Raw genomic sequence first — 14,803 nt, 5'->3', positions numbered from 1 at the left:
CAAATGGCAACTCTGTCCAAAGCCACCAACTACCCATTTTAATTAAAGGCTCCTATTGAATGGCAAGCATGTCCAACACATGTCCAACAAGAAGAACGAGGAGAACGGAAGAACATTTTTGAATGATTGATATGCGGTGATTGAACGAGTGAAAATAAACGCCACTGTCAACATTGAATGATTGAACGACACTTTACACGAATTTCGAAATTTGCGAAAGCAATCGTGGAATTATTTTTAATTCGACTAGATATAATAGGTGTCTTGCGGTTTATTTGTTTTTATATTTAAATAAAGATGGCTTTCTCCATGTTTCTTCGCAATTCAGGTAATATTTTGCTAACGTTCATATATTTACTATTACATAACAGATGTTTTGTTTTTCTAGATGCATTTAGAATGCATAATTATTAATATGATTAGAGAAATACTAAGGTATTTCAACTAATTTATACTTATTATGCAATTATTATGATCCCGACATTCGCCAGTGATCAAGTTATTAAATTTTAGGTTAGAATAGCTTCATAGCAGTCTCTTGTTTTTTTATTATGATAGGGGTGGTAATTTTTTACTGACATAATATGCAGCATTACCTTCGATAACAATGATTGATGATGTTTCAAGGAAAAAAAAGTGTTAACTTGGGCTATTTATTTTGGTGCTATTAATTTTAAAATAAAATAAACAACCCTTTGATTTCTGGGTACATTCAAACATACATTGACTGTAATAAAAAAAATGTAACATCAATATGCATCATAACCCTCTGAGGATGAACAGGCCTCTTCCAGCTTCTTCTATGTTATTTATTTAAATTTATTTTCTTATTTAAGACAACAAATGGTCCATAATGGTTAGTATACATTATTAAAAAAGCTAATTGTTAGTAGAACATAAAACTACAGTAGCAGGATTTTGCCCAGTCCTGGAGCTTATTTTACCCTATTCAAATATGTTGCTGCATCAATGTAATATGGCAAAAAAACAATCAATGAAATAACATTTAAAATGTGAGTGTGTTTAGTAAAACATTCCACTTTGTTGATTACCATTAAGGTGAGATTTACTTGTATCTTTATATGAATAAACTGACAAAGCAGCTTTATAGCAATCGACAAAGATGTGACGTTTCCTGTGTACACTCATAAGTGAATTGTTGTTTCAGCATGCACAAGCCGCATATTCAGCCAGCAAGTAATGTGGCTAGCCAACACAGCCTGCATTTACCCAGCGTGCCGCAGCTGCCTCGGTGCCCCTGAAGAGCTTAGCTCTTACCCAGACCAACTGCACACCTATTCTTAATGCTGTGAGTATACATTCAAAACTGTATAAAAGCAGAGGTTATTCAGCTGTAGCCTGGATTTAGAAATTGAAAAATCATATTCTTGCATATGGTAAAAAATTAACTGTAAAAGTGAAGAAGCAGCTACTTCAGAGAGAATTCATTTTAAATAATGGAGAACTTTACATAGAAAAAGTGGTGCAAAAACTAGCACGGTTGGCTGTGGCGGCATGCAAATATAATATAACACTGCTACTACAAAATTCACAGTGTTGAGATCTTCAATTTGACTATTATGTTAATTAAGGGGGCGCTGTGTAAACAACTAAATTTGGTTTGTTGGCCACTGGTAGCTAGATTGAGGTAGCTGAACTGAACATATTTGTGTAAACGGTCTGAACATGTTTTGGCAGGCACTGGCGCCATAGTTTAGTCGTCACAAAATAGGCTTCATTTAACTTTAAAAATTAAAAGAGCAGTTCTCAAAAAGTTTGTACAAAAACTAAGGAAAAAGTTAAATTTGTTTTTTTTTATTCCTATTTTGTTACCAAGATTTTTGTTTTTATTTTTGTTTTTTTTTTTGTTTTATTTCGTCATTAAGGTTCTTTAGTATCTATATTTTCTTAATTATAACAATAATCCTGTATATATCTTACGATATATAGTAGACCGATTTTGATAAAACATGGCTAAGAACACTCCCGACTAACTCAACTTTCAGACAAAAAAAAATCTAAATCGGTTCATCCGTTCGGGAGCTACGATGCCACAGACAGACAGACAGACAGACAAGTCAAACTTATAACACCCCGTCGTTTTTGCGTCGGGGGTTAAAAATAGGATCATTAAAATTTGCTGACGTGGCTATATACAAACTTTTCGAGAACTGCTGAAAATCGTCATTCTTTTCAGGTGCGCTCCTTCCGCACGACGGCACCCGCCTTGGCCGAGCATGCTCACGACCACTCCAAACTCTGGGTCATTGAGAAGGCAGTCACCGCTACCATGGTGCCCCTCGTCCCACTCGCACTTTTGATGCCCAACAAAATATTCGACTCGCTACTGGCTATTCTCATCTGTGCTCATAGCTTCTGGTAAGTCCTGACTGAGAAGACAGTGGCAAACAGAGGTAGAGCTGTAATGTCTGGGTCATTGAGAAGGCAGTGACCGCTACCATGGTGCCCCTCGTCCCACTCGCACTTTTGATGCCCAACAAAATATTCGACTCCCTACTGGCTATCCTCATCTGTGCTCATAGCTTCTGGTAAGTCCTGACTGAGAAGATATTGACAAACCGAGCTCATGCTCTAAACTCTGGGTCATTGAGAAGGCAGTGACCAGTGACTGCTACTGTGGTGCCGGTTTCCCTCTCGCACTTATGATTCCCAACAAAATATTCGACGCTACTGGCTATTCTCATCACCGCACATAGCTCCTGGTAAGTACTAAGTGGGCCATCAAAACTTTTCCCCTCACTATAGCGAGGAAACTACAACGCAAAAAATGCGTTTATCACTGCTTCCAATAGTGGTGGTAAATCATCTTTATTACTAGATTCACCTACTTTTATCAATTTTAAAGCAGTTAATTTGACTTTATACAAGGTCAAATTACTTTACCCACTAGTGGATAATTTTTTACCCGCTGGTATTAAAGGACAAAACACGTGTTTCCGAGCTAGTGAGGGGAAATTTTTTTTATGTGGTTTCCACTCAGAACCGCGAGCTCTTTCAATTCTAATAGGAGAAAAAAAAAGTGTCACAAGGTTTTTTCCCATTCCGTTACCATTATTTCATACATTTTGTATGGCGGTAGCGGAATGGAAGGTTCGAAAAAATGTATGGAAATCTTGGGACATTTTTCTCCTAATCAGGATCGAAAGACCTCGCTATTCTGAGTATTAATCGCGTAAAAAAATATCCATGTTACAAAAAAGTGAGGTGGACAACTATGAAAAAAATGGCCTAAATAATATCAAAGCACGTGCAAAACCGGCGTCGGAAACAAAATAGACTCACTGTAGATCACTCCAAGGAGTCATTAAAAGGTGCCAGAAAACATCTGGCCACACTTTCTCGTCAAGAATTTAAGTGAAGACGCATGTATAAAGGTAGGAAATGTATACACACATATTCTTCATCCTAATCCTTTCTTCCCACTTCCTCTTAATAGCTGCTTACATTTATTAATATGAAAACATGTTAAATTCACAGTAAAAGAAATTACAATGCAAGTACTCATTCGTTTATATTACTGTTTGCAAATTATAAGGAAAAGTTAAAATGTTTGACATTCGATAAATTTTGAATAATAACAATGAATAATTTATCTTGAATAAGCACTGAATCTTGAAGAAGTGTAGAAGTTCCATAAATTATGGATACTGTTGGATTTAATAACGTATGTACAGATTTAGTGAATACGTGTTTTAATGATTGACAGATTATTATTAGTCATAATTATGAATTTTCGGGATTTTTGTTAAGATCATCCATATAGATAGGTTTGTTTTGTGGCAATCCTGAAAAGTTAACGCGTCTCCGAGAAAATACAAATTATGACTAACGAAATGCCGACAAACAATAAATTATGACTTAAAACAATATAGGAAACAACCCATATCAGTCCCAATTCCATCCTCAAAGCTCAACTCCCAAAAACATCAAGTCCTATATACCCTTCCCACTCAACCCTCCTTTTCCCCCCCCCCAGGGGCCTCGAAGCCATGGTGGTGGAATACGTCCGCGTCCTCCTCTTCGGAGAACTAATCCCCAAGATCGCCATGGGCGTCGTCTACCTGATAACCGTCGTGATGCTGGGCGGCCTGTTCTACCTCAACTTTAACGACATCGGGATCTCGCGCGCCTTCTGGAAGATTTGGAAGAACATGAAGAATACTGGAGCGAAGAGTGGACCCGCTGGACCACCTCAGGTTTTTTTTTATTTACTAGCTTTTAAGCGATTCGTTTCGTGTTCCATTTTCGAAACGTTTACCCTGTGGCGGCGAACAACTTGTCGATTTTAAAATGACACGCCTCGCGTGAGGCGTCATACGCCAGACTCAAAAAACCTTCATGGCACACCAGGCGTGTCATCTGCACAGAAACGGTTAACCACGAGTTCGTCTATGAAAATTTTAGGTACTGTCGCACAAATATATAACAAAATTATATCCTATTCTAGGCTATACTTTCTTTCTTTATGGTAGTAATCCACGAGAATGACCCACACGAAATAGGTAATAGACGGTCAACCAAATATTGGCACTAAACATGGCGCAAATTAAATTTTCAATGGGAATTAAACCTTCGCCCCTATATTTTCAATCAATTTTTTAAGTGTTAGGGCTCGTTGATGATTCCGCCAACGTCGAGGTAGGAAGGCACGCGTTTTATCAAGAAAATTGGCCGGTGAGCCCTACATTTTTCAATTTTACTGCCAAGATTTGATTGACCGTCTATATCTAATAGTTCTGAAAACACTACCAAAGCGATTTTGTATCTGACAATATTTCATGACTTCCCTACGAATTGATAATATATGCCGGAACGTGATCCACATTCGTAGATATTGGATTCCGGCACACGAGAGGTTAAGCTTTATGGATTTTATTGAAGTTGCAAATGCATTTGGTAAGGGATAAACTTGTTTAATGCACCTCTCACACGAACGTAATCAGTCACCCAAACTCATTACAATGAGCAGGATAGACAACCATCTTCAATTTAATTTTTTGTATCTCGGAAAGAAAACTAAGGGTCTCCCCAAATCTATCGACGCGTCGAAATAGCTCGTTAGTATGAAAACGCTACACGTCTTCGCTGAACGCATGATGTTTATACTAACGAGCGATTTTTGGTCGGCGAAAGGCGATTCCGCGTGGATAGGTTTGGGAGACCATTTAAGTAAGAAATAAAGATTTAAAAGCAATTAATAAATTAAACTATCTCTTCTCGTTGCTAGTGTTTTGCGTTGACAAATAGAAGATCGAAGACCTCCCCTTAAACCAGTGTCGCCACAATCCCAAGTAGAACAATCAGGTGACTGTAAGAGCACTAAAAACGTTTTCACATTATCCAATCGGATATAGGACCGATATACTATATTAAAGTCCGCAAGTGCGGATCCAGCTTCGTGCCCGGGGGGGGGGGGGGGTCACGTGGTAAAGGCCCAGGCCCCCCGGGGGGGTCACGTGGTCTATTTGTATGGCCAGCCTAGGCTCCAGGGGGGGGGGTCATGACCCATGACCCCCCCCCCCCCCCCCCTGGATCCGCGCATGAAAGTCCGACCGTCACTATGGCGGGCCGAGACTTTGTACAACTTCGGGACCGAGAATCTCGGTCGGACCTTATCCTATATGTTCAAGGCGCAATCTTTGACATCCTTCCTACATCGGGTCGGATAATGTGTAATCGCTCTAAGGGTACTTATGCGGGAACTCGCATGCAATGTCACTAGTTACTTTTTGATATATGTCAACGAGGATAAGTTAGATTATGTCCGATAACGGCATCATCGCCATCAAAACAGCGTTTCGTTCTGCGAAATAGTAACAAATTGTTATTTTTTTTAAGACGATACGGTAGGGGTCAATTCTCCATACAAACGCTCTCGACTATTTCCTCCCTGGTTTTTGAAGATAGAGCAATGATTTTTTCAACACAGATTGTTATTATTTTTATCTGTGTCGGACCGTTTTGATTTTTTTGATATTCTGCTTTTTAAAACCTCTAGAGCCAATCAAAAATTTTCAAAAACGGCCTTTTTCATTGTGGCGCAAAAAAAGGTGTGATACTAAAGATTGGTTAACCAAAAAAGCTAAACGGTCCGACATCGATTATTTCATTGTCATTCAGATTCTCAAATTTCGTTCCGATTGATTAAGTTTTGAAGGAGGAAAGAGTCGAGAGCGGCACCTCGATTTTAAGGATTTTTTTGAAATATCTTTTGACTGAATTGTTCTTAATGGACAATGTTTTTTCGATAAATCTAGTTAATAACACTTGTATATTTAACTAAAATTCCCAAGTTGAAAGGGGGGCTCCTTTCCATTTTAGCATTTTCGCTACCGTATCCTCTTAAATGGTTATAACACTAAAAGTGGGCGAAATCGAGAAAATGTTATATGACATTTTACTCTTCTAATATGATGAGGAATGAATACGCTGTTAATATTATTTGGTTTCCTTATGTTACAACCGTGTATAGAAGTTATAAAAGTTCATGGACTTGGTTCACTTTGTGTATGATATCTATTTCAGTATGTAAACTAATTGTTGTTCCTAATCCAGGTCCACACGGAATGAGGCAAATCGCGAGGCATTGTGCTCGCGCGGCAAACTCAATGCTCGTCCGAGCAAAACGCCTGTAATGCCTCGGCCGAGGCACTTTTACTTAGCATGTCTGCCGTACGAACACATTCCCTCGCTGTGTGGACCCAGCTTTTCAGTATAAGTACTTATGTACCTGGGCGACCTAGATTCGCTCGGAGTTCGAAAATTCGCGTTCCTCGGGAGCAAAGACTAAGCTAGATCGATTTTCCACCCTCGAAAACCCCTACAAAACAACTTTCAGCGAAATCGTTACAGCGGTTTCCAAGATCGCCGGTAATAATAAATATTGGGGACACCTTACACAGATCAACTTAGCCCCAAACTAAGCAAAGCTTTACTCTGGGTGCTAAGCGACGATAATATATACATACTTAAATAGATAAATACATACTTATATACATAGAAAACATCCAATGACTCAGTAATAAATTTAAATATCTGTGCTCATCACCCAAACATTCGAACCCAGGACCGCGGCTTAGCAGGCACGGTCACTACCGACTGAGCCAGACCGGTCGTTGTCGTATAAATAAATAAAATATACATACAAGAATTGCTCGTTTAAAGGTAAAAATATTTAAATTGACTTCCATTCCAGGGGTCTGGAGGCCATAGCTGTTGACTACGTCCGCGCCAGCATATTCGGCCCCTTCATCCCGAAGCTGGCCATCGGCCTCGTCTACCTCATCTCCATCGCGACGCTGGGCGGCTTGTTCTACCTCATCAGCCATGACGTGGGCCTCGCTAACGCCGTCAAACAATTCTGGGCAGTTAAGGCTAAGCAGGCGTAGGTTTGAGTGGGGAGCCTTTTTTACATGCAGCTTGATACGTATTTAGAGGCACTGGTCCCACCGCGAGGTAATCAGCTATGAGCTTATAGGCTATAAAAACGACAAAAGATAAGCACTCCCGTGCAAATAAAAGAGACACGGCTATTTCGATAGCTCACCGCTGGACGAGTAACTATAAACATCGCAGTGTCTCTTATTTGCACGGGAGTGATTATCTTTTGTTCGTTTTTATAGCCGATAAGCTCATAACTTACTAGCTCGCGGTGGGACCAGTGCCAGAATGAGTGTTCTACGGAATTAGCTATCTTTTCATTTGTATTTGTCTTCCTAAGTGCATTCAGCGAAGGCTGGTTTTAGCACAGTATAAGGACGACTCAGTGACGCGACCGGCATCATCCGGTTTCGCATGTACTCTCTGCACCTCGCTGCGTGCGAGCGCTACTCAAGGACAAACCGCGCTGCGCAAAATTTGTTAGAAGAGTTATTACTGAGTCGTCCTTATACTGTGGTTTTAGTATCACGCGGACCGATCCGAACGACAAAAATGTTGGAAAACCCATCCGCTTTACTCTAAAACGCTCCCGGAACTTCATTCATATTAGTCCGGTGCGGATTGCTCCGGTCGGTCCGCGTGACAATCTTAAGTACTGGTCAATTCACAGGAGTTGGCACGAATGTGTGAATGAAAATATCTATGTGTGTGACAGAACCAATAAAATAGTGACTCTTGAGGGTTACGACTGTATACCGATGTCACACACAGAATAAAAAAATTCGTTCATTCCATTCGTAGTGTTAGGTACTTTTTCAATTCTAAATTATCCGCGAAAAATGCCGTGTTTTCTTAATATTAAAGTATATGAGTTACTTTTCCTATGACAAAATAAATGACAAAGTTAGACGAAAAACATGCATTGAACTTTGTACGATACACGTAGAATACTCAACACTAAAAGATTAGTATAAAAAAACATATGCATGTGAAAAAGGTAAAAAAAAATTAGACAAATCGGTAGAGCCAAACTCTCTGAACTATTTCACCATTAATGAGGAATTATAAACATTCTGTGGCCTATTTCACAACGCAGTGACATTAACAATTTTGTGCCTATTTCTAACATTATTACTCAGTCAATATTTTTTGTTGAACAGGCAATGAACGGCAAAGTGCCACTGTGGTGAAACAGGCCACTGAAGTGATTTGGCTGTCTGAAACTGTTGTAATTTTCTAGTTATTTATTTTGTGTGTTCAGAGATTTTTAAACACAGCTGGCTCTAGCGATTTGTACAACCCACTCTAAAGTTACAAGTAATAATTGCTACTATAAATAAACTCATTTATAGATAAGTTGTCTCGATTATTATTTTTAATTGAGAAAACAGCATTTTATATATTTAAGGTAATTTTACCTTTGTTTAACACCCAATAGTTTTTTGGGATTATTATAGTAGCAAATTCTACTTATAACTAAGATTTTTTGGAAATTTTGCCAGATATTTGACTTGAGAATGTATTAGGTCATCTTTTACAAGTTTTAAGGTTATCCCAGGCTGTAATTATTTATTTTAGTGACATATACCTACTTAAATTCGAAATTTTAATGAGATTTAATTTTATTGGCTTATATTTAAATTATTTTTAATGGACTATTTGTATATTTGCATGTTTGCCTCGAATCAGACATCTGGCTGGGGATCGTTCATTTTTTACGTGAGATCTTACTGTTGCAATATACTTGTACAAAATTTAAAAATGAATATCAGTGTGACTGAAAAGTATTTCTTGTATCAGAATTTAATCAGCTTACGTAATAAATGAACGGACTCATTCGAGACAATACCAGGTACTTAATGCGTAGCACAATTCTTTACTTTTTGAAAGTATTAATTCGGTTTAGTATAGTTACGATTGTGCTGTGAAGTATCGGTGGGTTTTGATGTGATTAATTTATTATAGTTTAATAAAGGAAGTACCTTTTATACAGTGTTTTATTCATATTCCTTAACCCGTTTACAGACCGAACATAGTGCGAGGCAATTGCCTCGCGCGGCAAACGTGCTATTTAGACGTGCTTCGGCCGAGGCAATGCGTGCAAAGTTAAAAATCTGCTGACGCAAAATATGTGGTTGATACATCGACTTCGGATGAATGCTTGGAAAATAATTAAATATAGTAACACTTGGTAACACTGTATAAATCTAGTCACTACGTTAGGTTAGATTCGCATTTAAAGACATTCCTCATTTAAAATAACTTTCATATATTTCATAAAAATATGGTTCAATATGCAAATTATAGTCTCATGATACCACAGGTAACTATTTAATTTAAATCTTAAAATAGCAGTGACTATATTTACAAAAATAATTTGAGCACATGTTATGCATTGTTCTTTTGTCATTGATTAAAAAATAAGCTATGGCTCTTGAATGAAAATAGCTTCAAATCATTTAATACTACACATAAACATAAATAATTCATCTATTTATTTAGTTCTAGTAGCCACACAAGTCATAATGGTAAATATATAAATTTATATTTTATTTTACATGTACTTCACAAAATAACAGATATGAGCTTATTTTTACATATTTGGAGGTAGAAAAAATACTACATATTATAATTACTTTACAAAATATGCAAAAATAAAAAATAAGGTCCAGATTCAAAACGACCACTTAGCGATTTTTCAGGAGCAGGAAAGCGGCAACTTCGTTTAACGCGGAGTGCTGACGCTTTCCGCACGGAGAATAGAAAAGACTTACATGTCTATGTCTGGTTATGATGTGGTATGGTTGTTAGATGAATAATTGATTTAATTAAAAACATTTCCTATCTAAACCTACTGCCTGTAACCTTACGTACTCCAAAGAAATATGCAGAGATAGAGAATATCGACATACTATTTCGAACAGCTGGCCAAGGGCCGCCATCTTTTCGAGCAAATTTGCTCGGGCGAGGCAAACGTGCGCACATGAGCACGGACGTTTTGCCTCGCGAGGCGTGCGGCCAGTGTGGACCTGTGGACCCGGCTAATGTAGATATTCGATCCTGATTTATGTATTTGTTGTCTATGTCGCTATTAGCTACGCCTGCACGTGGTTCTTATGGAATATCTGCAGCGCCTCCCACTGTTTCGTGTGTAGTAGTATGTGCGGCCGTCGAGTACGCATGTGCTCTACCGCCTCTGCTGGGGACCAGCCGTTTTTCTAGAAAAATAAATAAACATGTTTATGGGCCATATATTTTTTTTCAAAGTTGTCCACCCCACTTTTTTTGTAACATGGGTATTTTTTATACTCAGAATCGCGAGGTCTTTCGATCCTGATAGGAGAAAAAGAATGTCCCAAGGTTTCCATACATTTTTTCGAACGTTCCATTCCGTTATCACCATACAAAATGTATGAAAAAATGGTAACGGGATGGGAAAAAACCTTGGGACAATTTTTTCTCGTATTAGAATTGAAAGAGCTTGCGATTCTGAGTGGAAACCACATAAATTCATTCCAAATCCAAAAAAGAGGGGTGGAAACTTTGAAAAAAAAAATGGCCCTTATAAGAAATGATTTCAATTGTTTTCTTAGTTATACAGGGTGTATTTTGATAGCGGGTCAGTAAGGGCAGCTATGAGATGCCGTAGTCCTACGTGAAAATGGTCTAAGGGGACCATCCATCGATTTCAAATTGATGAAAAATGGCATTTACAGATTTTGGAAAAAACATACAGGGTGCGAGAAAAAGGGCATTTTTGACAAACTTTTTTTTTGACGCCAATCGATCCCATTCCTATCCAGGATCAAAAGCTTATATGGGACCAAAAAAAATTTCCGGCTAGAAAAGTCACAAATTGCGAAAAACTTTTCCCAAACAATTTGTATGAAAAAAATTTTTTTTTCGCATGGTGTTTTTTTTTTGATGCCAATCGATTCCATTCCTATTCACTATCAATACTTGCATAGGGGTCAACTCACGGCAATGCACTAAAAACCCACACAGTCCCCTTAGACCATTTTCACGTAGGACTACGGCATCTCATAGCTGCCCTTACTGACCCGCTATCAAAATACATCCTGTATAACTTATTTCATTTCTTTATTAGCATTCACACACTATACAGTCTATACATAATATACAGTACAGCACATGAAACCCCTTGAGGTGTAGCAAAAGATAAAATTAGAGAATATAAGTCAAGTAAGATATAGCGATACATAGAGTCAAAAAAAAAAATATACATAGAGGGACCTAGTTCTTAAAATTAGATGATGATACAACAAAACGTAAGAAAAATTGTCCTTCATAAAACCCTGCGGTGTGTCGCGTCATAGGTACACAATGGGTACACATACACACATACAAAGCGAGACGGGATTATTTAAATCTTGACAGAACATGTTTCAGGAACCAGCGAGAACTGAAATTAGAATTACCCAATAAACTGGTTGAGCATATTTTTTATATGACGATGCACAAAACGGTGATAGAATTTTATCCTTCGGCAAATCGGCACTGATTTGGCCAAGCAGTACTTTGAAAAATTCAATGCATTTAGTGGAGATGGTACATACAGAGTAACTCCTAAACCATTTTATCAACTGTTTACTTTGCATGTTAATTTCTCTAGCGGAGATCATACTGTGAATTTTATACCGTATGTTTTACTTCCCAAGAAATGTCAACAGACATACAAAAGAATGTTCAAGGTTTTACGAGATCAATTTAAAATGCAGATAACATTATAAATGCGACTATGAAATTGCACAAATACAAGGCTTAAGAGAAATATATCCTGAAGTTAAAATAACTGGCTGTTTTACCATTTCTGTAATGCTGTGTGGAGAAACAGCAATAAACTTGGATATTCAACAACTGCTGATGGTTATAAAATAACACGTCTGATAGTCTGTATACCATGTTGGCACTATTAAATTCGAAATTCATACCTGAGAGCTATTTGGCGATTCGCGAAGAAGCGAAAGATTGCGATGCCTTCAGTGCCTTCTTAAACATTGACGGGTATTTTGTTGGGGGATGGAAGAACAAAATTACATGTGAAACTGTGTGCGTGTGGATTGAGTGAGCACCTTCCGAAAATAAAAAAAAATATGCTGATCATTTAGTAAAAGTTCTAAAACAATTGTAAAACGAATCTCTGAATTTGTAAAAAGATAAATCAAAAGATACAGTCATTAACATGTGCTCACTCAGTTCTCACAAACTACCAACGAAATAAGTGTATTCATTTAGCATATAATATTTATATACTAACATTTAGTAAAAAATATGCCAACCTACCTCTATAAATTTTAGATCACCTAGTTACGTATTTAATTTTTTACAAATAGTTTCTTATGCTCACTCAACCCTCACACTTTTGAAAAGCCGAATTTTGACGAAAAACATAAGATTTAGACCGCTATTATATGTGTATAGTTTAGTAAAAGTGAAATGGGAATTTGTAAAATACAAAACGAACCGCTAACGTGTCAGGTTTTTTTATAATAAATTTTTGTAAGTGCTCACTCAGTCCACACGTTTTGAGAAAGTTAAAAATGTAAATATCCTAAGATTTGTAGCACCACAGACACTCGAAAGTACTTCAACATTTAGTAAAATTTTTTACTAAATATCCACCATCTAATATTTTATATTCGTTGTCTGGTTTTAAAGATGAGAAGACTTTAGAGTCATACAAGAATATAATAATATGCGGTGATATTAATATTAACCTAATACCCAGACAAGAAGAGCCCTGTTATGAGCATTTAAATCGACAGCAATATCTCAATATGCTCTCAACTCATGAAATATTACCAGGTCATGTTTTACCTACACGTAAAACTAACTGCCTAGACCACTGTATGTTAAAATTAGAGAGACAAAGTACATCAGCGTATATAGCAATATTAAATACATCCGTTACAGATCATCAAACTGTATTAATAGCCCTTACAAATCATGCTGCTAATAGGATAAAGGACAAAATAAAGATTCAGATTGACTACGTAAATGCGGTAAAGGAGCTTTGTGAATTGAATATAGATAACCTTTTAATTAGTAACGATCCAGAGTATGTTACAACCCAGCTAATTTTCAAGTTAAATAAATCAATAGACAGCAGTAAAATAACCAAGAATATCCCAAAAAGTAAACGAAATTTAAAGCCATGGATAACTCCTGGTGTCTTGAGATGCATACGAAACCGTAATAAAATGCAGCTAAAAGTTCGTATGACTCCTGATGATGAAATATTGAAAATTACTTATAGAAGGTACCGAAATTTTTGCAATAATTTAATTAAAAAACTAAAACGTAAAGAGCGTAGCCGTGTTTGCATAGAAAATCGGCCCTTTCGCCAATAGTTCACTGTAATTTTTTTTAAAGAGCTCTCGTGACAAATATTATTTACTGTAAGTTTGAGGTTTCTATCTTTTTTATTTTCTGAGATATGATTTTTTTATTAATTTACATAATATCCATTTTTTTCAACATTGGCTAATGCGATTCACTTGAACTTTTGGGACAATAATATACATGTAATGACTCACATGTTCTAGCAATAATATTTAATAGTGCCGAAAAAAATCTTGGCTTAAAGTAGGAAACAAATCTTCAGTATTTTTTTTCTCGCTTTTTAGAAAAGCGACACCTATAGTTCTTTGTCAAGTAATTGCTTATATAAAGGCCCGCAATATATATTTTTTTCAAAATAATCCAGGAGGTACTTCATACTAGAAAATGGAATAAAAAAGCATACTACCCATACCGCAAACGAGCTACACAGTAAATAGGTGAATTTTAGTCGCAAACCTCTTTATTATTAACAATATTGGTACTGGAAGATTGCATTCATAAAGGTATTACGACTAAAATTCACCTATTTACTGTGTAGCTCGTTTGCGGTATGGGTAGTATCCTTTATTATTCCATTTTCTAGTACGAAGTACCTACTGGATTATTTTGAAAAAAAATATATGTTGCAGGCCTTTATATAAGCAATTACTTGACAAAGAACTGTAGGTGTCGCTTTTCTAAAAAGCGAGAAAAAAAAATACTGAAGTTTTGTTTCCTACTTTAAGCTAAGGTTTTTTTCGGCACTATTAAATATTATTGCTAGAACATGTGAGTCATTACATGTATATTATTGTCCCAAAAGTTCAAGTGAATCGCATTAGCCAATGTTGAAAAAAATGGATATTATGTAAATTAATAAAAAAATCATATCTCAGAAAATAAAAAAGATAGAAACCTCAAACTTACAGTAAATAATATTTGTCATGAGAGCTCTTTAAAAAAAAATTACAGTGAACATTTGGCGAAAGGGCCGATTTTCTATGCAAACACGGCTACGCTCTTTGAAAGAGAAAATTTAATAAAATGATCTAAAAACCCC

At 36.8% G+C, this 14,803-nt stretch overlaps 2 protein-coding genes across 2 annotated transcripts in view; one reads left to right on the top strand and one right to left on the bottom strand.

Annotated features, from left to right (window-relative positions):
* Positions 1-158: 158 nt before the first annotated feature.
* LOC125232345 (succinate dehydrogenase [ubiquinone] cytochrome b small subunit, mitochondrial) lies at positions 159-9,389 on the top strand. The gene is given in 5 exon segments (XM_048137974.1): positions 159-328; positions 1,169-1,212; positions 1,214-1,309; positions 2,198-2,379; positions 7,217-9,389. Coding segments are annotated over 5 exon segments (546 nt in total). The 5' UTR covers positions 159-297; the 3' UTR covers positions 7,410-9,389.
* A 327-nt stretch (positions 9,390-9,716) lies between these two features.
* Positions 9,717-14,803, bottom strand: part of LOC125232344 (phosphatidylglycerophosphatase and protein-tyrosine phosphatase 1) — a 37,702-nt gene continuing 32,615 nt past the window's right edge. Inside the window, exon 6 of the mRNA XM_048137973.1 lies at positions 9,717-10,619. Coding sequence (XP_047993930.1) covers positions 10,497-10,619 — 123 coding nt within the window. The 3' untranslated portion in view covers positions 9,717-10,496. The remainder of the gene's footprint in view (positions 10,620-14,803) is intronic.

Source organism: Leguminivora glycinivorella, chromosome 13 (assembly GCF_023078275.1).
Source record: "Leguminivora glycinivorella isolate SPB_JAAS2020 chromosome 13, LegGlyc_1.1, whole genome shotgun sequence".
NCBI lineage: Eukaryota > Metazoa > Arthropoda > Insecta > Lepidoptera > Tortricidae > Leguminivora > Leguminivora glycinivorella.
Note: the sequence above shows the minus strand (reverse complement) of the source record. Positions and strands in the feature narration are given on the sequence as shown.